The sequence below is a fragment of the Panthera pardus genome, unplaced genomic scaffold (genome assembly GCF_024362965.1).
Source record: "Panthera pardus isolate Hobbes unplaced genomic scaffold, ASM2436296v1 HiC_scaffold_22, whole genome shotgun sequence".
Classification (NCBI taxonomy): Eukaryota; Metazoa; Chordata; class Mammalia; order Carnivora; family Felidae; genus Panthera; species Panthera pardus.
The window spans coordinates 47,054,912-47,082,485 of record NW_026526788.1 but is presented as its reverse complement, the minus strand read 5'-3'; the positions used below and the strand labels follow the sequence as shown (position 1 = coordinate 47,082,485).

General features: G+C 37.2%; 1 protein-coding gene across 6 annotated transcripts in view; it reads left to right on the top strand.

Moving 5' to 3' along the window:
- Positions 1 to 27,574, top strand: part of PARG (poly(ADP-ribose) glycohydrolase) — a 134,035-nt gene that overhangs the window by 38,367 nt on the left and 68,094 nt on the right. For all 6 annotated transcript variants that reach the window (XM_053909696.1, XM_053909695.1, XM_053909694.1 and 3 more), the window contains 2 exons: positions 17,430 to 17,522; positions 22,762 to 22,919. In XM_053909696.1, coding sequence (XP_053765671.1) covers positions 17,430 to 17,522; positions 22,762 to 22,919 — 251 coding nt within the window. The remainder of the gene's footprint in view (positions 1 to 17,429; positions 17,523 to 22,761; positions 22,920 to 27,574) is intronic.

The window sequence follows — 27,574 nt, the reverse complement described above, 5'->3', positions numbered from 1 at the left end:
ACTTCTTGAGCCTCACCTCTATTTCTACCATACTTGTCTAATCCATGCCATTGTCGTGACTCAGATGGTATATTGCAACAGTCATCCAGCTGAGCCCCATGCTCAGTGTTGCCCCCTTCAAATCCATCCTTCATGCTGCTCACACACAGTGAACTATCTGAGGCATATATCTTCAAACCTTATGTGGCACCTCATCTATTTTCAACTCTTATATTTATGGTATTCCATGGCCTTGCCTCTGCCACTACTCCAGCATCATTTCTTGCCACTTTCCTGCTCCAAACCTGATATTCTAATGACTGTTGTTTGTGATTCCCTGGCATGCCGTTTGCTTGCTCTTAATCCACCTATTCAGACCCAGCAGTCTTTATCTCCTCCAAGAACTCTTTTCCTCTCTTGCTAGTATCTACTAAAAACTTCTCTCTGTGCTTTCAGTAGTCCTGCATGCACCTCCATGCGTTTGCCGCATAACGCATGATCTATTAAATGTCTGCGTCCTTCCTGAGGCTGAACTTCTCCAGGGCATCTTAGTGTTTTCTAGCTTATGGCTGGTGCTTGGTAAATGTTTCTTAAACTAATTTCAAGATAGTCAAGGAGAGTAGATCACACAGAAATGTGGGTCAGAGCATCTGGGTAGTTCAGTCAGTTAAGTATCTGACTCTTGATTTCGGCTTAGGTCATGATCTCACGGTTCGTGGGTTTGAGCCCCAGGATGGGCTCTGCACTGGTAGTATGGAACCTGCCTGGCTTTCTGTCTGTCCTCTCTCTGCCCCTCCTCCACTCGCATGCATACTCGCATGCTGTCTCTCAAAAGTAAATAAATAAACTTTTTAAAAATGTGGGATATGGGTCTTAAGTGACAGCTTGTTAATGGAAGATTTAGGAATTATTTATATAAAGTGATAGCTGATCACTTGGGATTGGCAGTTGGTATCAAGAAAAGGTAAGGCCAGCACACATAAAACCCTTATGGTTGTTTGTGTGCCATTTTTACCCTAAAAAGTAGTTAATTTCTGGAGGGCAGACACCTTGCGTTGTCTGCCTTTGTGTTTATCCCTCACAGTGCTCAATGTGATGTCCCAGACAAAGTGAATACTCAATAGGTGCTTGAACTAAACAGCAACATACTACTAGAGTACTTAAGTAGATGTGGGGCCACCTGGGCTGTTCTCTTTTTGGATTCCTGAACTCAGCTAATCCACAGTTCAGGGACCCATTTGCCTTTTTATTCTCTACATGTAAGAAAAGAATGGATACTCCAGGTGATAATTGAGCTTAAACTCTTGTAGCTAAATGCTATACAAGTCATCACATATCTTCAGTTTTATATAGGCTATAAAGCCAGAATTATTTCAAAAGGAATACTGGGCCATTTTTAGACTCCTCTGTATTCTAAGAGGAATTGCAGTTACCAAAAGTAGCTCAGTGCAATTGAGTTAAATTAGTTGTACTTAAAAATGCCCAAACAAGGGTGCCTGGGTGGCTTAGTTGATTAAGCAACCGACTTTGGCTCAGGTCATGATCTTGCGGTTCCTGGGTTTGAGCCCCATGTCAGGCTCTGCGCTGACAGCTCAGAGCCTGGAGCCTGCTTTGGGTTCTGTGTCTCCCTCTCTCTCTCTGCCCCTCCCCTGCTTGTGCTCGCTCCCTCTCTCTCTCTCTCTCTCTCTCTCTCTCTCTCTCTCAAATAAATAAATAAATAAATATCCCCAAACAAAAGGTAAAGGTTTAGTCATATGTGTTTGTACCATCCTTTTCTACATATGTCTGGAAACTTTGACTCTTCCTTGGATTGCTCTGGTGACTTTCTCTGCAGTGGAGTAGCAGTAGCAAGTAGGACTAGATCTGTGTTGTCCAAACAGTAGCCAAAGCCTTAGATGGCTATTTAAAGTGAAATAGGAGTGCCTGGATGGATCAGTTGGTTAAGCATCCAACTCTTGACTTTGGCTCAGGCCATGATCTCATGGTTTGTGAGATTGAGCCCTGCATTGGGCTCTGTGCCCAAGCACAGGTGCAGAGCCTGCTTGGGATTCTCTCTCTCTCTCTCTCTCTCTCTCTCTCGGCCCCTTCCTCCTCTCTCTCTCTCAATAAATAAACATTTTTAAAAAATTTAAAGTGAAATAAAATATGAAATTCAGTTGCTCAGTCACACTTGGCCACATTTCAAATGCTAAGTCATTTCATGTGGCTGGTGGCTACCATCCTGGACAGCTTAGAAAGTTTTGTTCTGTGCTGGCTGAAGTCATCTCTCAGATTCCTCTGTGTTAGATATCTTGTTGGTCTTGCTACTTGGAAATCGCTGCTGGTCAGATCTTTTCACAGTGAACTTCAGAGATTTCTCAACATTCTTTGATCACATTTTGAATTTTTTCTACATTGGGTATTGCCTGAAATAACTGAGTTGTTGAGTAGAACTTGGTCAAATTTTTTAAAGGATATTTTCATTGCAATAGTGTTTATTTTCTGTTAATACATTTCTTTGTTTTCTGCAAGGAATCTGCCACCAGGGGGCACCCTCACACCTTGTGGGAAAGTCATGCGTTTCAGCCTTTTGTTAGTAAGAGTGAAGTTTGTACTATAATATTGATTGTTGACTCATACGGTATAATTTAAGAATTAAATTAAGAATTAAACACTGTAATATATATGTATGCACTTTATGTATGCACATTACTTGGTTTATGTGGCAAATTATTTTTCCAGTCATGTGTGAGAAGCTATCATTGAACTACCTTAAAAGTTACTTAAAAGTAAAAATAAGTAAGGGGCACCTGGGCGGCTCAGTCAGTTAAGTGTGTAACTTCGGCTCAGGTCATGATCTCATGGTTTGTGAATTCGAGCCCTGTGTAGGGCTCTGTGCTGTCAGCGCAGAGCCTGCTTCAGATCCTCTGTCCACGTCTCTCTGCCCCTCTCCTACTTGTGCTTGCTCACTTGCGCTCTTTCCCTCAAAAATAAATAAAAACATTAAAAACATTTTTTAAATAAAAATAAGTAATTTTAAAGTATTTCTTATAGTTCAAAAATATTCTTGTTAAATTTAAAAATATAAACCATAGTAAAAGATTGAACTTATATTTGTTGAACAAATTAAGTTCATGTTGCTTCCAGGACTGGAAGAAAACTTATATTACCATTAGCTATTTGTCTGAAATCTTGTCATGTTCAGTTTGATTGCCTGGCTATGAAAGATGGATAATAGTGTGACTATATGGTATTGAAAATATGTGTTAGCTTCTCTGTAATAGCATTGTGGTTTGGTTGTGTTTGCTAACATGATTGATGGATATGGCCATGTAGTCATACGGTAATAGGAGTGAGAGATGAGAAAGACCTATCAGAGTATCTTGTGCTAGTGTGGGATTGTTCCCTAAAGAGTAATCATTTACCATAACAGTACTGAGAAGTAAATTCTTCTTTGGAGACAGAGGATAATGAGGTTGTGTTATTATATTTTGTCCTTTCTAAGGTAAGAATACTCTGTGCATTTTATTATTAGCATGAAAAAAGATTGTCATTGTCAGTAAATACTGTTTAGAGAAGAGCTTCCTTTATGTTTCATAAACCTACACAATCCTATTCATGTATAATCTAATGAGATTTGTGTAGGAAATGATGTGGCTGTTTTTGATTAGAGGCATATTTTGTTTTAAGAATTAGATGAAGATATTCCTCCCAAATTGGTTGTGTTCCCAGACTAGTTGTTAATTATTTCGATTTGGGAGTATATAATGGTGAAATTTCCACACCCATCTACAAAAATGCATGAATTTTAAGACATTGGTGGCTTGTTTTCTGAATGGTGTAAGAAACCAGTGCAGAGTTCTGTCCTGAGCAATAGAACAGTGATTGGGAGAGACTGGAAATGGAGTTGTGAGGATCCCCAGGAAAGCCCTTTCTCACTTCATTCCTCCTTCCTCTTCCCTGTACTGGCTAATTAGAGCTCCGCTTTGGGCTTGGAGATTCAGAATAAGATGAGATTCCGCTGCTTAGCAATCTTTTTCCCTTTTTTTTTTTTTTTTTTTTTCCCCTTCTGCTCCCGATAACCAATGATGGGGAAGAATAGGAAGTGTCTATAGCAGCCTGATTTTCCCCATATTAAACAACTATCAAATTAATATAATGACAGGTACAGATTATTTCCAGTGTATGTTGCAAGGTAAATACTCTAAGACCTTAAATCATTTCAAATGCTTATAATGAGCTGTGATTTTTTTAAATGTGCTTCCCACATTTAGTCACAGCACTTTGAAAATTCACAGGGAAACTCTTAATTGCTGTTTGAAGAGGAAAACCAGCAAAGGTGATACAGAGGCAGGATGGCCTCTCAGCATAGCTCTTTACCCTGTGCCACCAACACTGACCCCTGTTAGCGCTCAGCCTTTCATATCACCGTGTCCTCCTCCACTGCATTCATTTCATACCTCTTTTCATGCTTTAAGATAAAATTTTTAGACAGCCTTAATTAGGTGCACAAATTAGTTCACTAATTTCTGAAATATGCTTTCTTAAATATGAAGAGATTAGGCTAGCTATTTCCTGAAAACCAATTGGGCTTTATTAAAATTTGGAGAACATTTTTATTGAAGCCATAATTGTCATGGATGATACACATGAGAGATCACCCTGTGGTTGGCCTGTCAGACTTGCATGAGCCTTCAGAAATTAAGGGGAGTGAGTGAGTTTGTTTTCTTGTAAGCTGTCACATTCTTCTCTTCAAAGTGTCAGCCTGAGTCATGCACAAATAAATGTAGGAAACATTCACCTTCTCCAGTTGATTTTTTACTCTTACATAATTTAGTGCTATAATTGTTTTTTTTCTCTCTAACATTTAAATTTATAGTCTAAAAACGTCCCTGAAGAATAGGTGGATCTCAAAGATCTTGATAATTCTGACTTAAGTGATTTCTTTTTAATTTCTGAAATATGAACCTGTCTCTCAGATTTGGGATGCTCTAGAGGTAGCTCTGGTAGGTTTTAAGTGTATTACAGATAAAAAGTTTTAGGTATATTATAGAAAGCTCAATCCATATGCAGTTTAATTTCTTTTTTTGGGAGAGAGAGAGGCCACAAGTGAGTGAGGGGCAGAAAGAGAGGAGTGGCAAAGAGAAGAAGAGGGAGAGAGAGAGAGAGAGAGAGGGAAAGAGAAGCAGGGCTCACCCAAAGTGGAGCTTGTGTTTTTACTGGAAGAGGGGCTGGAGCTCACAAACCGTGAGATCGTGACCTGAGCCGAAGTCGGATGCTTAACGACTGAGCCACCTAGGTGCTCCAATTTATTTTTCTTTGGAAGGAAAGAAGGAAAGAAAAGAGAAAAGAAAAGAGAAGGAAGGAAAGAAAGAAACTCTAGTATTTGCCCTAAGCAGTGGAGATTCTCATAGACAGTAGAGAGGAGGAAGAGGAAAATTTGTAAAATACCTAACTATGATACAAAATGTCAGTTAATTTAACAAATATTTTTATTGAGAATGTTACATAATGTTACATATGAATATCACTGTTCTAGGCATAGTGAATCAACATAAATCGTGTCTTAAAGGAACTTCTAGTAAGCACGAGTAGGCATATCCATAAATAACTACAATATAAAGCAGAAAGTCTTAAGTGTCTTGTGAAAAAAAAAGTACAGATAAATTGTAAGAGGGAGAGTTACCTTCTACCTGGTGAATAAATTTGGATAGACTTTGAAGCAACATGTTGTTTAAGCAGGACATCAAAAGGTTAGGTAAGTTTTAAAGTTGAGTAGGAAAGGGGCACCTGCGTGGCTCAGTCGGTTAAATGCCTGACTTTGGCTCAGGTCATAATCTTGCGGTCTGGGAGTTTGGTCAGGTTCTGTGGTTGACCGATCAGAGCCTGGAGCCTGCTTTGGATTCTGTGTCTCCCTCTCCCTGCCTCTCCCCTGCTCGTACTCTTTCTCTCAAAAATAAACAAACATTTTAAAAAATTTTTGAGTAAGAAAGATACAGGTGTAGCACAAATTGTATCTGTGGCAGCACAGGTAGGTGCCAGTGGTGAGTAAATTGCTGAGTTGCCTGGTATGTAAAATGCCCAGAAGGTGGTGTGTGCATGTGCTAAACGAGACTAGATGAACATTCTAGGGCCAAATAGTTGGTTATTAGTTCAAAGAGTTTGCCCTGTATTGTAAAGGCATTGAAAAGCATTGAAAGCTTTCAAGTGGAGCAGGGACACACCTGGGTGTACTTGGGCAGAAACTGAAGGTGGGCCAGCAGTAGGGCAGCAGTTAGATTGTTATAGCACTCTTGGGGAGATTGAATGAGGGGCTGAGTCAGGGTAGTTTAGTAGTAGCGATTAAGAAGAGGTAATGAATATGTAAGTTCCTGCTGGATCAGTCAGTAGGACCTGGCAGTTAATTGATGTGGGGGTGATGAAGAAAGAGGGAGGCTCCAGTAAGGTAGTGATTTACTGGCCCATTAGATTATGATTATTACTGTTACTTTGCATTTGTGTGTGGGGCTTTAGAATTCATAAAACACTGTTACATCTGAGCCTTCATAACTCTGTAAGTTAAACAGAGTTAGAATGATCCTTATTATGGATGAGGAAATTGAGAAAGAATTGAGAAATTTTTTGTTAACACAGAGAGTAAGTGCAGATCTGCACCTCTATAGTCTACCAGTTTCTTGGCCAGTGCTCTGTACTCTAAAACCTGGCAGACAAAGCCCTGGCATCTAGTCCTGATTTATGCCACTAAGTGTGAGTGTGGGAAATTGCTTTACCTTCTTTGAGCTATAGTTTCTTTAGAGTTTTTATGCTTTCTATTTTTCAGCGATACTTTCAAGATAAAATGTGATGTTTTTCTTTTCATTAACTCTTTATTCAGCAAATAATGAATACTAAATACTGTGCCTGGTACTGGAATACAAGCTGTATGAAATACATTCCCTGCCTTTGCAGTGTTTCACAGATGAGAGGAGAGGGAAAAACCATGTAAATAATTATAATAAGCTATAATAAGTGCTATAATACAGGTATGTGTGTGTGACTATAGAGTCACAGAAGAAGGAGCAATTAGGAAAACCAGGGAAGGCTTCACAGGGAAACATGAACCAAGTCTTGTTGCATATTTAGTCATTTAAGTGTAGTAGAATGTTAAACAAGTAAGAGGGTAAAATGTGTATCATCATAATCGTAGCTACGATTTCTTGAAAGCTTCTAAAAGTCCAGGAACCCCAAGGATTGCTGGTAGCTACCAAAACTAGGAAGAGGCAAGGAAGGATTCTTCCCTAGAGCTTTCAGAGGGCGAACGACCCTGCCAGCACCTTGATTTCAGCCTCCAAAACTGTAAAAGAAGAAATTTTTGTTGTTTTAAGCCACACAGTTTGTGCACTTAGCTTTAGCAGCCTAAGGAAACTAATACAGTGTGACAGTGGCATGAGAATCAAATTGTGATAAGCAGTGAATAATATAGGATTGTTGAATCGTTATATTATATACCTGAAACGAATATAACATCGTATGTTAATTAAACTTCAATAAAAACAAAATATAACAAAGAAGCAAATGGCTCAGTGGACAGCCAAGAAAACCCATGGTCATATAATCATTTGATTTTCAACAAAGGTGCCAAAGCAATCGAATGGGGGAAAAGAAACCTCTTTTTAACAAATGGTGCAGGAAAAACTGGATATATGCATGGGGGATATACATACACTTTCCCCTACACAGCATGTATGGAAAATAATTCTAAATACAAAAGCTAAAACCATAAAGCTTCTAGAAGAAAGCATCTTTATCACTTAGGCAGAGATTTCATAGGACTCAGCATTAGCCATAAAAAAATTAATGAATATTTGTCACCTAAAGGCATTAAGAAAATGAACAGACAAACTAAAAACAGGGCAAAATATCTGCAACAAGTTTACCTAACAAATAAATGAATTGTATTTATGTATCCTAAATACTAATACATAAGCACTAGAAAGGCTGAAACTAAAATGACCCAACTGTAAGTAGAGATGTGAAGCAAGTGGAATTCGCATACTTTGTTGTTGGGAGTGTACAATGATACTACTATGTTATATTGTGGGAAAGGTGTAGCAGTTCTTTAGAAAACTAAACCTTTAGAGGTGCCTGGGTGGCTCATTGGTGGTTCAGTCGGTTATACAAGCAATTCTTGATTTCAGCTGGGGTCATGATCTCACGGTTTGTGGGATTGAGACAAGGCTCGGAGCCTGCTTGGGATTCTCTCTCCTTCCCTCTCTCTGCCCCTCCCCCACTTGCACATGCTCATGTGTGCTTGCGCTCTCAAAATAAATAAAAAGCATTTAAAAAATCTTAACAAAGAAAACTAAACATTTACCTACCCTATGACCCATTAATTCTGCTCCTTTCTATACCCAAGAGAAATGAAAGTATGTACACAAAAAGTCTTGTGTTTATACAAGAAAGTTATAGCATCTTTCCCTATTGGCCAAAACCAGGAAACAGCTCAGTTGTCTATCAGCAAGAGAATGAATAAACAAATGGTGGTGTATTCATACAATGGAATAAAATAATAAAAGGGAACAAAATCACTGATAAAATATTGTGTTGAGGGGGAAAAAAGCCTTCCATAATACAGAACAGGTCCTTTGTTTCCAACATATGAAGTTTTACAAGAGGCAGAACTAATCTATAATAGAACAAATTTAGAACAATGGTAGTCCCTCAGGTGTGGGGATAGGAGTTTCCTGGGAAGGGGCATGAGAGAACTTTTAGGGTTTTGATAATGTCCTATATCTTGGTAGGGGTCTGGGTTATGCAGGTGTATACTCTTGTAAAAATTTGTTGAATGGTAATACGCCACTTAAGTATACTGCTTAAGGTTAGCTTATTTCACTGTATGTAAATTTTACCTCAAAGGAAAGAAAACTGTAAATAAATATTAAACTAAATATTAAATTTTAAACTATACTGCTTACTGACATGCAGGCTGAAGTGATGAAAGTACTGATGTCCCCAGTTACTTCAAAATGCATTTAAAAATGGATTGATGGATGGGTAGATATATGACAAAAGTAAATATAGAAAAATGTAATCATAGAAACTACTGAGTGTATGAGTATTCAGTGTATAGTTATTTTAACTTTGCTGTTTGGTTTTTGTTTTTTAGAGAGAGTAACTGGGAGCAGGGGGTAGAGGGGAGAGGGGAAGATGGAGAGAGAATACAGATCTTAAGCAGGCTCCATGCTCAGTGCCAAGCTGGACACGGGGCTTGATCTCATGACCCTGGGATCATGACCTAAGCTGAAACCAAGAGTTGGACTCTCAACCAACTGAGCCACCCAGGCGCCCCTTTGCTGTATTTTTAAAATTTTCATTTAATGTTGGGAAAAATAGTTACTATCAATAGAGAATTATACATCTATACTATGGAATACTGTGTAGCATTTATCATTCTATTACATGGAAGGACTTCTATGGCTTTCTCTTATGGCTAAAAAACAAGCCACAGGAAAATATAATATACCATTTAGTTAAAAACTAACAAAAGTTGAGCAGTTATTTTAATTTCAGAGTCATAGGATTATGAGTTTTTTCCTCTTCAGATTTTGGGGTGTGATAATACTTTTTATTTTGAAAAATTATTTAATAACATTTAAAATTTAATTTAATAATTAAATAAAATTATTTATATGTAGTCTAGACCTTACATATAAAATTTTTTTGAACATTTTCATTAAAGTAGATTATTAGTAATTTCAGAATTTTACTGGGATCTAACTAGGTTTAGACCAGTAGATAAAATGGAATGGCTTAAGGTGTTTATTATGTTCACTGATTTGTGACTGGACACTTTTTAAAAGTTGTTTGCTATGAACTATTTGAAGAAGTATATCTATGGAAACTTCCTCCTTTAGTAAAATGATGGTAGTTTCCTGATTTTATCAGCTACGGATTTCACTTATTCTCTCAAAGTTCAGTAGTCATTATTTATTTAATACTTTCTGTGTGCTAGATACTGTACTTAGGCACATATGAATATGTCTGTAGTGTTAGAGCACATTTCACAGATTTGGTTTTAGTTGGTCAAGTATTCTGTGAAAGAAGAAATAAGTAAACATCTCTTATTTGCATTCTTCTAGATATTTAAATCATTCATAATGTTTTGGCATTTGGCAAATCAGTTACTTTATTTTAGTAGTTTGTCCATGTTTCTGTCTGCTAAAGGACTAGCCTTTCCACAGTCACTATGATGACTGCCCTTCAGGGTTAAGGCTGACCTATTGAGGGGGTCCCAGAGAGAGCATAGAGCTTTGTCTTCATTCCTGGCACAGTGGCACATAATAAATACTCAAGATTTTTGTTTATTGGCCAGTTGAATTAACAAGCAGGTTTAAAGTTTAAAAAGAAGCAATGAACTAAATAGTATTATAATTTTGGAACTCATTGTGTCAATTTTGAATTGAGACATGCATAATGGATTTGTGGGACTAGAAAAAACACAATACACGCACACACATTCATATGCAGAAACACTTGCTACATATAATTATCTATGCAGACTTTCCAGTAGAGGGCAGGGCTTTACTTTTGGGAAAATTTAATGAAGCTCTCCTTTTTACTATCTTATGTTTATTTTCCTTATAATCATCATCACCATTATTATAAATAAACATAATATATGATGTATTATAACTGTTATTTATTGTTTAAGGTTCTTGTTACTCTGCAAGTGAAGAAGTTATTTGCATTTTAATTTTTTAATTAAAAATTTTTTTTAATGTTCATTTATTTTTGAGAGAGAGAACACAAGGAGGGGAGGACAGAGAGAGAGGAAGACACAGAATCCAAAGCAGGCTCCAGGCTCTGAGCTGTCAGCACAGAGCCTGACACAGGGCTCGAACCCACAAACTGTGAGATCATGACCTGAGCCGAAGTCAGATGCTTAATCAACTGAGCCACCCAGGTGCCCCGAAATTATTTACATTTTAAAAACCTTTCACCACTTGTATCTTGGTTTGCAGTGTACAGATTAATAGTAAATAATAATTTGTAAACGGTAACATTCACATAAAAATAATAATATGTGAGAGGGCTTGAGATCAAGGTAGCTTTTTAAATTATGCATTCTGTCTCAAGCAGTAGTTGGGTTGGTTATGTTCTCAAATGACGTTTCTTATGTTCTTGTTTTTGTTTCCAAAGCGGCTTTAGACATAGCTCTGAAGTGTTGACAGTTGTGAGGAAGTCCAGTACAAAAATGCTTTATCAGATAAATAAGTGATATTTTAAAGCTTGTGACAGTCAGCAAAGCATGGCAGCAACTACTCATATGTCAATTTTAAAAGACAAGGACAGGTGCCCAAAGGAGAAGCAGCTGTCAGCCCATTTAGACACATAAGGTTAAATGTCTTGAGGTTAAAAATGTTTGGGTAGACATTTCTCCCCATCTCTCCTGCTTAATATAGCTAAAAACCCTGGACACTATATAAACATAAGAAGATTCCAGGGTGCCTGGGTGGCTCAGTCAGTTGGGTGTCTGACTTGGGCTCAGGTCATGATCTTGTGGTTCAGGAGTTCGAGCCCCATGTCGGGCTCTGTGCTGACAGCTCAGAGACTGGAACCTGCTTTGGATTCTGTCTCCCTGTCTCTCTGCCCCTCCCTTGCTCGTGCTCTCGCTCTCGCTCTCTCTCTCTCTCTCTCTCTCTCCCCCTCAATCAAAAATAAAAACATTAAAAAAATTTTTTTATAACTATGAGAAGACTCTGAAAGGTGGAGAGAAGACTGACCAACAAGGGTCTGTGGGGCCCTAGAAAAGATACAGTAGAGGCCTGGTGGGGAGGTCTAACTCTTACCCCCAACTGAGTAGTACAGGATGCCTCCCCCACTCTTCACCAAGTAAAAAACCTGACTTTCTACTCTGAACTGGCAGTAATGAGGCAGCTCTTGCCTTCCCCTGTTACAGAAGACCTGCTAAAATAAGATTTAAATAAGATCTAGAATCTCACAACATAATACCCACAGTATCCAGATTTCAACCAAAAATGACTCCTTACCAAAAATGAGGAAAATCTGAGTTGAAATGAGAAAAGACAATCAATAGATACCTACCTTAATATAAAACAGATATTGAAAGTATCTGACGAGATTTTATTTATTTATTTATGTATGTATGTATTTATAAATGATTATTTTTGAGAGAGACAGAAAATGAGTGGGGAAGGGGCAGAGAGAGAGAGAATCGGAAGTTGGCTCAGGCTCAGGGCTGTCAGCACAGAGCTCGGTGCAGGGCTCGAACCCATGAACTACAAGATTATGACCTGAGCCTTAATTGGACACTTAACTGACTGGGCTACCCAGGCGCTTCTAGGATTATCTAACAAGATTTTAAAGCAGCCATCACAAAAGGCTTCAATGGGCAATTATAGACCTGCTTGAAACAATGAAAAAATATTTCTAGCAAAGAAATAGTAGCTATGAAGAAAAACCAAATGGAAATTTTAGAACTGAAAAATAGAATAACGGAAATTTAAAAAATGCAGTGGATGAGCTCAATGGAGAAATGGGATGACAGAAGAAACAAATGGTGAACTTGAAAAAGAACAACAGAATTATTCATTTGGAACAACAGAAAGGGAATAGACTGGATAAAAAACAGTTTTAGGACCTTTGGTGAGCTAGTATCCAAAATCTATAAAGAACTCACCAAACTCCACACCCAAAAAACAAATAATCCAGTGAAGAAATGGGCAGAAGACATGAATAGACACTTCTCTAAAGAAGACATCCGGATGGCCAGCAGGCACAGGAAAAGATGCTTAACGTCGCTCCTCATCAGGGAAATACAAATCAAAACCACACTGAGATACCACCTCACGCCAGTCAGAGTGGCTAAAATGAACAAATCAGGAGACTATAGATGCTAGAGAGGATATGGAGAAACGGGAACCCTCTTGCACTGTTGGTGGGAATGCAAACTGGTGCAGTCTGAAAAACAGTGTGGAAGTTCCTCAAAAAATTAAAAATAGAGCTACCCTATGACCCAGCAATAGCACTGCTGGGAATTTACCCAAGGGATACAGGAGTGCTGATGCATAGGGGCACTTGTACCCCAATGTTCACGATCAACAATAGCCAAATTATGGAAAGAGCCTAAATGTCCATCAACTGATAAATGTATAAAGAAGTTGTGGTTTATATATACAATGGAATACTACTTGGCAATGAGAAAGAATGAAATATGGCCTTTTGTAGCAATGTGGATGGGACTGGAGAGTGTTACGCTAAGTGAAATAAGCCATACAGAGAAAGACAGATACCGTATGTTTTCACTCTTATGTGGATCCTGAGAAACTTAAGACCATGGGGGAGGGGAAGGGGAAAAAAAGAAAAAGGTTAGAGAGGGAGAGAGCCAAAGCATAAGAGACCCTTAAAAACTGAGAACAAACTGAGGGTAAATGGGGGGTGGGAGGGAGGGGAGGGTGGGTGATAGGTATTGAGGAGGGCACCTGTTGGGATGAGCACTGGTGTTGTATGGAAACCAATTTGACATTAAATTTCATGTTAAAAAAAAAGCCGGTTTAAGGACCTTTGGGACTATAACAAAAGATCTGATGTTCATGTCGTTTTAGTACCACAAGGAGAGGAGAAAGAGGACAAGGCTGAAAAAATAGAAGAATTAGTAGCTTAAAACTAGAAATAATAGCTGAAAATTTCTCAAATTTTACAAAAGACATAAACCTGCAGTGTGAAGAAGACAAGTGAACCCCAAACAGGGGTTCCATGCCAAGACTTCCTAAAAGTCAGACTTCTGAAAAGGCAAAGAAAACATTTTGAAAGCTTTAGGAGAGAAATGACACATTGCCTGTAGGAGAAAAACAATTTGAATGATAGTGGATTTCTCATCAGGAAACATGGAGACTAGAAGGAAGTGATAAAATATTTTCAAAGGACTAAAAGGAAAGAATTGTCAACCCACAATTCTATATCCAATGAAAATATTCTTCAGGAATAAAGGGGGAAACCATGATGTTTAGATGAAGGAAAAGGGAGAGACTTTGTCATTAGTAGACCTATCCTAAAAGAATATCTAAAGGAATTTCTTGAAACAGAAAGGAAATGATACAAGATGGAATTTTGGAACATCAGGACAGAAGAACAACAGAAAGAGTAAACATGTAGTCAATATAATAGACTTTTCTTGAGTATTTTAAATTGTGTTTGACATTTTATCTTTAACTGTTTTTCAAAAATAGTATGGTCTAATGTGGTTCTTTCTATGTAGGGAAATTTGAAAATTATAAATGGGGCAGGATAAAGGGACTTGAACTAAGGTAAAATTTCTTTCCTGGAATTGGTAAGATGTTGACACCAGTAAACTGTCGTAAGTTATATATAATGTAATGCCTAGAACAGCGAATAAAGAAAAAATCTATTCAAACAGATGTACTCAGAAACATTTTAGATAAATAAAAATGGAATTCTAAAACATGTTTAGCCCATAGGAAGGAAGAAAAAAGAACAGATAAATAGAAAATAAAAAATGAAATGAATATTCCCTAAATTAAATGTAAATTAAGTGATCTAAATCTACCAATTCAAAGAGATTTACAAAGTGGGAGCATTTGGTTAAACATCCAACTCTTGATTTCGGCTTAGGTCATAATCTCGTGGTTCATGGGATTCAGCCCCATGTCAGGCTCTGCTGACAGGGCAGAGCCTGCTTGAGATTCTCTCTGTCGCCCTCTCTCTGTCGCCCTCTCTCTGTCCCTCTCCTGCTTATACTCTCTCTCTCAGAATAAATAAATGTTAAACAAAAAAAGAGATTTACCAAGTGAATAAAAAAGATGCACTGTATGTTGTTTATAAGAAATCATTTCAGACATAATGATATAGGCAAGTTGAAAGTAAAAGACAGCTTTACTTGTGACGGCCCAAAAGTGTAAACAAACAAAATGTCCCTCAGTGAGTAATGGTTAAACAAATTGTAGTATATTTATACCATGGAATACTACTTAGCAATAAGGGATTAACCATTGATACTTGTGTCAACTTCAGTTGATTTTAAGGGCATTATGCTGGATGAAAAATTCAGTCTTTTTTTTTTTTTTTAATTTTTTTTTACTGTTTTATTTATTTTTGGGGCAGAGACAGAGCCTGAGCAGGGGAGAGGCAGAGAGAGAGTGAGGCACAGAATCTAAAGCAGGCTCCAGGCTCTGAGCTGTCAGCACAGAGCCCCACGTGGGGCTTGAACTCACAAACTGTGAGATCATGACCTGAGCCGAAGTCGGACGCTTAACCAACTGAGCCACCCAGGCACCCCCAAAAATTCAGTCTTAAAACGACATATACTGTTTGATTCCATTTATATAACATGACAAAATTGTAGAGATGGAAAACAGGTTAGTGGTTGGTAGGGCTTAGGAATGGTTGGAGGAAGGAGGGGGGTGACTAAATGGGTAGCAGGAGAGAGAGATTATAGAGAAAAAGGTTTGTATCTTGATTTTGCTGTTGGTTACACATATGTACATGTGATAAAAAATAGCATAGAATGATACACACTGTACCAGTATTAATTTCTGTTTTTTGATATTATGTAAAATGTAACCATTAAAGAAAACTGGGTCAAGGGTAAACTGGACGTCTCTATACTATTTTTGCAACTTCCTATGAATCCATAATTATTTCAAAATATGTTTTAAGAAGCAAAAGGATGAATTATAAGTACGAAAAGTGAATTTTTAAACAAATGTGTTAATGTTTTCTGCATTTTCAGGCAAAGGAAAGCAAGTATCTTTAATGTGTACCTCTAAAATAGTAGGATGACTTCTATGACTGTATTTTTTTTCAATTTAGTTTTTATTTTTATCATAATAAAGAGGCTTATAATGAAGAGGCAACCATTGAACCACTTCAAACTCTTTTTTTTTTTTTTTAAATGTGTTAACTTCCCATTATAGAGGATTAGGATTTAGCTATCATTCACTTCCCCCTTCACCGTTAACATAAGCGTTATTTCTGCTTCCCATTTCCCACTATAGTTATCATATTCATTTCAATTAAGATCAATATTCTGGTTTTTAAACCAGGGTGGTAAAAACACTGTTCATATCTAAGATATGATTGCTTTTCTAGCACAACTTTTTGTTTTTCCCAGAATTAATAATTGTCTTGTGTTATTCACTTAGTTTTCTAGGTATCTGTGATTAATTGAATCCCAAATTCCCTGAATTGTAAATATCTTTCTGTTCATTCTGAATATTAGTTTTTCTACTGTCCGAATTTAAAGAGGGAGGTAAGTGTAGTTTGATTTTTAGAGCGCTGGATAAAGAAAATTCTTAGTGTTAGAAATTCCCTCTAAAACCAGAGTAAAATAACTTGTTACTTTTTCTGTTTACACACATACCTTGTACAGCTGCAGATAGGCGAATGAATATTCCTTTATTCTAGTTTACAGCAAAGAAAATCTATAGGTTTGTGAAGAGTCTGTATTCTCAGTAATCCCATGGTCACATAGAGAGGTGGGGAGAGCAGTGGAGTGGAGGTGAGAATACTTGGGTTCTAGTTTTGATTTAATTACTAATTGACAGTCTCAATCTAGGATAGTCAGGTAACCTCCTTGGCCTCAGTTTTCTTTTCTCAGTAATAATGACAGAATCAGACTAGATAATAAGTGAGACTTTCTTTAGTTCAAATGTAATTTTAAGTAGAGAAATGTTTTACTTTAATCTTGACTGTTAACAAATTAATTTCCAAATGGTTAGTTAGTTAATTCCAAATTGGTTAATTTCCAAATTAACAGTATTATCATTTTTAGTACTTTTAAAGAAATGCCCTGACTTTTTAGAGAGAAATTGGATTAAAAGACCTAATTTCTAAAGCCTGTAGAGATGGGAAATTATAAAAGTAAAATGGGCTGTGAATGTTATCTTTGTTGTGCATCACATTATGATATGGGAATTGTGGTTTTAACTTCCCAAGGGTGCCTAGAAAAGGAAAACTCTAAGGTCATCAGAAACTTCATTGTTTACTACCCAGTATGTTAGATTTGAAAATTATACTGTGCTCTGAAATAATTTTTATAGTTTTTATGGTGATTTCTTTTAAGTTATAGACTATTGAAGCTAGATGGATTCTTGAGGTTTCTGAGAGAATCCTTACTGGTCTAGCAGTTTTTAATTGTAAGCAAGGGCAGGATGTACTGTTTTTTATTTGCAAGTGTTTTATTTAATTATAAATGTTGATGTGAGAGAGATGTGATATTTGGGATACTTAATTAGTTTTCAGAGGTTATTGAGGTAAATTACATATATTTGAAAATGAATTTGTAAGTTTACCTGAGTTCACCTTAGTGCTCATATTGGTGTACTTTTACATGAGTTTGATGATACTGATAATGTACGTTATGGGATCCTGTGAAAAGCAGGTATGTAATTTAATTTCATAATAAACATCTGTTCATTTGTTATTATTCACTAAAATATTTTATTGGTTTTCAGGTACTTGAAGAAGCAGAAGCTCAACATTTATATCAGTCGATTTTGCCTGATATGGTGAAAATTGCACTCTGTTTGCCAAATATTTGCACCCAGGTTAGTAGAAATAACTTTTTCCCCAGTAGCTTTCTTGAGACTCACAACTGAATTTCTTTTAAACTCTAATGGTCAGGGTCGAAGAGAAAGATAGGAAACAGTTTGTGTCAAAGAGTATGAGGAGTTTGCTATACTGAAGAAAGGGTTAGAGGCTAGAGGGAATGCTGCAAAAGGACATTAAAAATGCAGCATTCAATTTCTGAGCTTCAGTTTACTCTGTTGATATTTGCTTACTTAGACTTCCTATTCTCTTTTTGTTTAAACAGTCTCTAACTTAAAAAGAGGTCATTATCCCAAAACATACTAATGGATTTAGAACAATTCAAGTTTATTTATTTATTTTGAGAGAAAGACAGAGAGCTGGCAAGCAGGGGAGGGGCAGAGAAAGGGGGAGACACAGAATCCCACACAGGTTCTGTGCTGTCAGTGCAGGGTCCAACAGAGTCCAACACAGGGCTCCAGTCACAAACTGTGAGATCATGACTTGAGCCAAAATCAAGAGTCGGACACTTAACTGACTCTTAATTAATACCAGATTCTTTCTTTCATTTTTAAAAGTTGAAAGCACCATGAGCTGGGCACCTGGGTGGCAGAGTTGGTTAAGTGTCTGACTTCGGCTCAGGTTATAACCCTGCAGTTCGTTGGTTCGAGCCCTGCATCAGGCTCTGCTGACAGCTCAGAGCCTGGAGCCTGGTTTGGAGTTCTGTGTCTCCCTCTCTTTCTGCCCCTCCCCACTCGTGCTCTGCTTTCTTTCTCTCAAAAATACATGAACATTAAAAAATATCTTAAAAAAAAGAAAAGTAAATCTCTGCTGTGAAAATTAACATTTCAGTTTGATATCAAAGTATATCTTTGGCAAATTGAGCTGCATATGTTGTTATTTAATGACTTATCACATCAACATTCTCTAGACCAAATCTAAAAGGTAAATTTTAGATTTCTAAAAAGGAAATTAAAGGAAACACATTTTGGACATGAACTTTTTGAAAAATCTTGGTTCATATTAAACCACTTTTATTTTTATCTAGCTAAGCATTTGATAATCAGATTTACATCTTCTAGGGTGCCTTGGTGGCTCAGTTGGTTAAGCACCCAACTCTTGATCTCAGCTCAGGCATTAATATCAGGGTGTGGGGTTCAAGCCTGGTTATTGGGCTCCACACTGGGCATGGAGCCTACTTAAAAAAAAAAAAAAAAAGATTTACATCCTTCAGTTTTCCCCAAGTATGACTTTTTAGGATTTCTCCTCTAAGAAAACAGAAATCAGTTATTCTATCTATTTATTTATTAAAAAAAATTTTTTTTAATGTTTATTTATTTCTGAGGCAGAGAGAGACAGAGCATGAGTGGGGGAGGGGCAGAGAGAGAGGGAGACAGAATCTGAAGCAGGCTCCAGACTCTGAGCTGTCAGCACAGAGCCCAATGTGGGGCTTGAACTCACAAACCATGAGATCATGACCTGAGCTGAATGAAGTCAGTCACTCAACCGACTGGGCCACCCAGGTGCCCCAGTTATTCTATTTAAAATCATACTGTTGAATGACATGATATTATACATGGAAAATCCGATAGACTCCACCAAAAGTCTGCTAGAACTGATACATGAATTCAGCAAAGTTGCAGGATACAAAATCAATGTGCAGAAATCAGTTGCATTCTTATACACTAACAATGAAGCAACAGAAAGACAAATGAAGAAACTGATCCCATTCACAATTGCACCAAGAAGCATAAAATACCTAGGAATAAATCTAACCAAAGATGTAAAAGATCTGTATGCTGAAAACTATAGAAAGCTTATGCAGGTAATTGAAGAAGATATAAAGAAATGGAAAGACATTCCCTGCTCATGGATTGGAAGAATAAATATTGTCAAAATGTCAATACTACCCAAAGCTATCTACACATTCAATGCAATCCCAATCAAAATTGCACCAGCATTCTTCTCGAAACTAGAACAAGCAATCCTAAAATTCATATGGAACCACAAAAGGCCCCGAATAGCCAAAGTAATTTTGAAGAAGAAGACCAAAGCAGGAGGCATCACAATCCCAGACTTTAGCCTCTACTACAAAGCTGTCATCATCAAGTCAGCATGGTATTGGCATAAAAACAGACACATAGACCAATGGAATAGAATAGAAACCCCAGAACTAGACCCACACACGTATGGCCAACTCATCTTTGACAAAGCAGGAAAGAACATCCAATGGAAAAAAGACAGTCTCTTTAACAAATGGTGCTGGGAGAACTGGACAGCAACATGCAGAAGGTTGAAACTAGACCACTTTCTCACACCATTCACAAAAATAAACTCAAAATGGATAAAGGACCTGAATGTGAGACAGGAAACCATCAAAACCTTAGAGGAGAAAGCAGGAAAAGACCTCTCTGACCTCAGCCGTAGCAATCTCTTACTCGGCACATCCCCAAAGGCAAGGGAATTAAAAGCAAAAGTGAATTACTGGGACCTTATGAAGATAAAAAGCTTCTGCACAGCAAAGGAAACAACCAACAAAACTAAAAGGCAACCAACGGAATGGGAAAAGATATTTGCAAATGACACAACGGACAAAGGGCTAGTATCCAAAATCTATAAAGAGCTCATCAAACTCCACACCCGAAAAACAAATAACCCAGTGAAGAAATGGGCAGAAAACATGAATAGACACTTCTCTAAAGAAGACATCCGGATGGCCAACAGGCACATGAAAAGATGTTCAACGTCGCTCCTCATCAGGGAAATACAAATCAAAACCACACTCAGATATCACCTCACGCCAGTCAGAGTGGCCAAAATGAACAAATCAGGAGACTATAGATGCTGGAGAGGATGTGGAGAAACAGGAACCCTCTTGCACTGTTGGTGGGAATGCAAATTGGTGCAGCCGCTCTGGAAAGCAGTGTGGAGGTTCCTCAGAAAATTAAAAATAGACCTACCCTATGACCCAGCAATAGCACTGCTAGGAATTTACCCAAGGGATACAGGAGTACTGATGCATAGGGGCACCTGTACCCCAATGTTTATAGCGGCACTCTCAACAATAGCCAAATTATGGAAAGAGCCTAAATGTCCATCAACTGATGAATGGATAAAGAAATTGTGGTTTATATACACAATGGAATACTACGTGGCAATGAGAAAAAATGAAATATGGCCTTTTGTAGCAACATGGATGGAACTGGAGAGTGTGATGCTAAGTGAAATAAGCCATACAGAGAAAGACAGATACCATATGGTTTCACTCTTATGTGGATCCTGAGAAACATAACAGAAACCCATGGGGGAGGGGAAGGAAAAAAAAAAAAAAAAAAAGAGGCTAGAGTGGGAGAGAGCCAAAGCATAAGAGACTGTTAAAAACTGAGAACAAACTGAGGGTTGATGGGGGGTGGGAGGGAGGGCAGGGTGGGTGATGGGTATTGAGGAGGGCACCTTTTGGGATGAGCACTGGGTGTTGTATGGAAACCAATTTGACAGTAAATTTCATATATTAAAAAAAAAAATAAAAAAAAAATAAAATCATACTGTTGATTATTTGGGGGTGAAGAATGTTTGCATTTATTATTCATTAAGCCTAAAATATCACCATTAATTTTTAAACTCATTTTTATGGATAACTTCATAAATAGTAGTTAAAAGCTCTTTTTTAAAAAAAATTAATGTTTGTTTATTTAGAGAGTGCTCACACATGCACTGGGAGGAAGGGCTGAGAGAAAGGGAGACAGAGAATCTTAAGCAGGCTATGTGTTGTCAGCGCAGAGCCAGACATGAGGCTCAGTCCCACAAACTGTGAGATCATGACCTGAGCCAAAATCAAGAGTTGGACTCTTAACCAACTGAGCCACCCTTGCTCCCCTAAAAGCTCATTTTTAGCTAAAACTAACAGTTTGCTTTAAATCATTGATACATTGTCACCTTTTCTAAACGCATTTCTGAGTTGTAAATAAATGCATAGGGTGGGAAATGGAAATCAATATGAGGTCTCTGTTTCTTCTTTCTTAGAAATGGTAATTGCTAAGGCCTAAAAGGAGAGATTTTTGGAAACTATAATGATTCTTTAGGTTTCCCTTGTTTGTTTACCTTTGTATTTTCACAAGGGAAATAGTTGAACTGCAAATTTAACCTTTTTCTAGGAAACTTTTAGTCTAGCATTGATGTACATTTTCTGTTAGAAAAAAGTTGCTACATCATTGTACTTTTGATTTGTCTTGCCTGCCTTTCCTCTGTTTCACTTTGGTGTTGATTGCTGAAGTATGATCAGGACAGTCGTCTGTGTATAGTATACCGGTTTGAGATGAATGCACATATCCAGGATTTTTAGTTCTGGATCTTACTGAAAGGTAGAAAGAAAAGCATCCTTAAATATTATGCTGGAGCATTTTAAAACTTAAAAACTGACATGTATACTGGCAGTTGGTCTTTGGCTTTACTATCATATCTTTAAAAACATATATTTTAAACATTTAAAGTAGAATAAAACCCACTGAACACAATACTTAGGTCCTGTGAATTTACTGAAAAGAAAAGATCAGTGAATTTGGGTTTGGGACAACTAGAAGACGTTTCAGTCATAAAAAATTTGAAGGAAAAATGTCCTGTATCTTCCTTGACTTAAAATGATTATAAAGGAAATACCTATCTTCTTACACATTATACATACTTGTGTATACACATGTCCTATTAATTGCTTTAATAAAATTAGATTTAGGTCTCAAAGAAATTGTCAAAGTGAAGTGTGATTCAGAATTGGAAAGAAAAGACTTATTTATTGAATTATTTTCCTTAGCATCATTTTATTTAGGACTACAATAGAAAAATTGCTCCGTCCAGCAATATTTAATATGAGTGAGAATAAAATTTAGCATATGCTATAATAGCTCCATTCGGTGTTGCAATTTCCCGTTTCATCTTTTGTTTTAATTTTTCATTACATGGATAATGTGTATTTATTTCTTACTTGCTAAAACAATCTTGTTTTCCACTAATAAGTAATGTTTTGTGTTCTCTTCACTATCATCATTATTGATTAGAAATCTGCAGTTTGTCAAACAAGTACACTTTTCCAATCATCCTTGATGAACTGCCCTTGACTTCAACAGTGTTGCTGATTTAAGAACTCAAGAGTGGCCTGAAATTATTCCTGCCTTAATTTAGCAAATGCAATTTGGTGCCTCTGCTTTTGAAATTGCTAAACTAATTATGGCTCTTCTTGTCTGTATATTTTGTTTCCTCTATCAGCCAATACCGCTCCTGAAACAGAAGATGAATCATTCCATCACAATGTCACAGGAACAGATTGCCAGTCTTTTAGCTAATGCTTTCTTCTGCACATTTCCACGGCGAAATGCTAAGATGAAATCCGAGTATTCTAGCTACCCAGACATTAACTTCAATCGGTATGTTTTCGGAGAACACCTCTTAAACAGTGAAATAGACAAGGGTAGAAGGAACTAATATTTGTCCAGTGATTTGCCATAGACCAAACATTTTATGTCCAATTATCTAATTTAATCTTTATAATGCAGTGAGTTAAGTGGTATTTTTGCCATTTTGTAGGCAAGATCATTAAAGTTCAATGAAAATCTTTGTTATTATATAGTTACTCTCCATTATCAACACTAGAAAGGAATGGGGAAACAATGAAAAACAATGTCATTTGTATAAGAAAACTTATTTAAAATCCCAATAGGAGATACCCATTTTATACCATATTCTCTTTGTGTAAATGCCAATTGTGAGGGACATGTTGTTAACCTAGTTTTGAGTCAGTACGTTAGCTAAGTTTGTTTTAAGAGAATAGTATTTATGGGGCGCCTGGGTGGCTTGGTCGGTTAAGCGTCTGACTTCGGCTCAGGTCATGATCTCACGGCCCGTGAGTTCAAGCCCCGCGTCAGGGTCTGTGCTGACAGCTCAGAGCCTGGAGCCTGTTTCAGATTCTGTGTCTCCCTCTCTCTCTGCCCCTCCCCTGTTCATGCTCTGTCTCTCTCTGTCTCAAAAATAAACGTTAAAAAAAAATTTAAAAAAAAAAAAAAAAAAAAAGAGAATAGTATTTAGTCATTTAGTTCAAATATACAGTAAGCAATTTCAGTATTCTTCATAGTGTGTTAAGTGTCTTACAAGAGAAAGGACAAACCAGTTTCTGACTTCTGTGTCTTTCCACGAGGCTTTTATTCCTTCTTCGAGCATCAGTTCAAGTATCACTGTTTCTGATAGCTCTGATCTTGCCAGGATAGGTTTGTTATTCCCCTGGGTTCATATGATGGTCTATAGGTACCTCTATTCTATAAAAAAGAGGTACATAGCATTATGATACTCTATTATAGAAGGATATTGTTTGACAAAGGTTAATATACTTTAATAATAGTTTAATATAGTTTAGTAAAATTTTTTCTTGAGGAAATAACTTTTGAACTAAGTACAAAGGGTGAGTAGGAGTTTTTACCAAGGAGGAAAGGAGAGATGATTACATTCTGGGTGAGGGGTACAGCATGTTCAAAGGGACACTGTGATGAGAAGGACATGACATGCCCAGAGCCTGAGAGAAGACCAGTGCGGCTGCAGCACAGAGAGAGGACAGGCTGCAGGGGATGGGGGCCAGTAGGCCATCCTACTGTGCCTGCAAGGCCCTCCTAAGGTAATAAAAAGTCATTAAAGGATTTGGTATGGGAGGAGGGGGAAGCTGATGCACCTGATCAGATTTACATTTTCAAAAGTTTGTTCTGATTACATGTGGGTACTGAGTGGAGAGGGGCCGAAGTACAGTGAGTTTACCCAGATGGAGAGGCTATTGCGATGCACTAGGAAGGAGAGGCTGATAGCTGGGATAGTGTAGCAGTGGGGGTAGAGGTGTGATGATATTTGAAGAACGAGTCAGTGTGATAGTGACAAACTGTATCTGTGAGTGGGTGAAGAGAGGCATCCAGGGTTCTTCTGGGTTTGTACAACTAGGCATGTGCCTTTTGTGTTCTCTACTTTTCCTGCTGTACCACCTACTCTACTTCTTTATAATTGATTGTTTAATCCTTTCAGTGGGATCTGAATCTTTCATTAAATTTCATGCATTGTAGGCCTTCAATAAATCCACATTGAGTGAATGAAAATAAAATTTATAGATGAAATGTTTGAGAAATTGGTTAGTGGAAGAGTGTTAGGATTAAAACTAGATCCTTCATTTTTAGTCTATTGTCTTTTACTTTTCAAACTTCATCTTTAGCAATTAGGAGATATTTTATTTTTAAGCCATATATAGTTCAAGTTTTTGCTTTTGATTTCTTTAGCATTTGGGATAGAATTGAGAGAAAACACAGCATTGGTATCTGCAATTGCAATTGTGTAAAGAACCTGTTTATTAAATATAATTTTTTTTTTGCTTATTTGAGAAATTGTTAAAGAATTTTTTCTACTCACTTGTAGTTAAGGGCTATGCATCTCTTGGCAGATTTTCCTTTTTAATACAGAAAAGGAAATGGACAAATTTGGTATGTAAGTAAACAATGGAAATTTAATTCTGTAGAAATGTAATTATCTGTTTCCATGAAGAGTATTAGTTATATTTATAAATCTCCATACAGTAAGTAGTCTCTCTGTTTATTTGGAATAAATGTTTGATTAGCTTCAGGATCACCAGGGATGCTGTAAATTATTCAAATTTCTATCCAGAATTCTGAAGGCCGATCCAGTGGTTTTGTGTTTTTCTGATTTTTGATTTTGGTAAGAAGTAGGTCTAGTTAATAATGCTTTAGAGTTAGTGTTTCCATAGCCACTTACAGTTTGTTTCCACAGGATGAGTGGTCAGCTAGTACATGTTTCTTGATTGTCCCTCAGATAAACCTTTGATATCTTAGTTATAAGCTTTCTCAGATTGATTCTTTGACTTAATTATATACCTTTTAAATTTCTTTTTTAGATAAGAGCTATGCATTCTCTTCCTAAGTTAAGGTTCTTTCAGAGAGACTCTTCTCCAAAAAAGTTATTTTGAAGATCTGTTATAGATATTTTCAAACATGCTAAAAAATAAAGAGAACAGTATCATGACCCCATGTTTACTTACCCAAGTTTGGTACTAACCAGAATTTTTTATTTTGCTCCATTTTCACCTATCCAACCCCACTTTATATATGTGTGTGTGTGTGTGTGTGTGTGTGTGTGTGTATAACCAAATTTCAGATGTTAAGTTTCACCCATAAAGAATTCAGTATTTAGGGGCACCTGGCTGGTTTAATTGGTAGAGCATGCAACTCTTGATCTCATGGTCATGAGTTTGAGCCCCATGTTGGGCATAGAGTTTACTTAAAAAAAAAAAAAAAAAAAAAAAAAGAGTTAGTATTTAAACTATTCACAGATAATGGTAGTCCTGTATCATGGTTAAATGTTTATAGCCCTTTCCTCTTTAAGAGCTTTAAGCTCTCTGTGGATGACTACAAATACACATTCCTCATCAGGTAAAACAAGAAAAAGCACAGAAAGAGAGCAGAAGATTAAGCATGATTTCAATTAGCAATTGTAGGCTTTCACAAGGAATGAAAAGTTACGTATAGAATATGATCTCAATTATGTTAAAATACCTGTATCTGTTAACATACCTCTATGTTCACATCAGTGCATGTATAAGCATGGAAAGTAGACTGACAAGAAAATGAATTAAAGTATGATTCCCGTTGGGTAGTGAGAGAAACACATTTAATGCTTTTACTTCATCCTTTACTGTATTTTTAAAATTGTTTTTAACAAGAATATATTACTTTTATAATCAGAAGAAAAATAGTTACAAGTCAATCATCAGACAAAGTTAATGAAAAGAATGGGTGATTTTTGTACTTTGATTTTGAGGTTGGAAGCCCACAGATTTTTTGAGCCTTTCCCAAACAGCTAATGTGGGTAGCTTCTTCCTTCCCTTCTATAACCCCATAGATAGGGTATCATAACCCCCCTTCACCCTCAGTGTACAGTCAGTGTGTGAAAGAAGCACAAGTCCACAGGGCCCTCTGAGGGCTGGGCACCTGCTACACTAGCAGCCTTCTTTTCTCAACAGTAATGTGGACCTCAGGTTTGGAACGGCTGACAGGTAGAAGTCAAGAAGTCTTGGGAAGCTTTGGCTTTTGTGACATCCCATTTCCTGCCGCTATTACCAGAAGTTATATCAATTTTAATACATGTTTTGATTTTAAAGCATCATTGCTTTTCAGCTGAACTTCTGACAGGAGAATGCTGGAACGTCTTGGCAAAGGCGTGTTTATCTTTTTCATTGTGCATGGATGTTTTTCCTGAAGGCTGAGCTGGTTGGCTCTGAGTGTCAACTTGTTAGGCTTGATGGAAAAAGAGGCTGAGGAGTTTTTCTTAATGAAGGGAGTATAGATTTGAACAATATAAGCATTTTATGTAAATGAGTGGATTTTTTTTGCTGGGCATTACGTAATGCCCTATTTCATCTCAAGTATCTCTGCTTACTCAGCACTATCTGGATTTTTTTTTTTTTTTTTTTTGCATGAGTAATTCTTTTTTTTATTGTTCACACACACAAGCGCGAGTGGGGAGGGGCAGAGAGAGAGGGAGACAGAGAATCTGAAGCAGGCTCCATGCTGTCAGCACAGAGCCCAATCCAGGGCTCGAACCCCTGAACTGTGAGATCAAGACCTGAGCTGAATTGGATGCTTAACTGAGCCACCCAGGTGCCCCATTTCTTAATAACAATACCTGATATTTATTAAGTACTTGCTATGTGTTAATCACCTTGCTGTTATTTTTTACTTGATGCATCAGTTTTATAAATTAGGTATTGTTTTCTCATTTTTCCCATGAGGAGATGGAGGCTTAGAGAGGGTAGGATTACTTCATCAAGTTAACTGGTACAATTGGGATTCAAACTGAAGATAAAGTTGGCTTCGAGAAGCTGTCTCATAACCATTCTGCTATCCAGCCTCCCTTTGAATGAACCAGATTAATACTTCTTAACTCATAGCTAATCAGAAACTAGAACTACCCTTAGAAATAATCCTTGGTCTGTAAAATGAACCAAAACTATTCATCAGTCCAGAGTGAGATCATGAGGGAT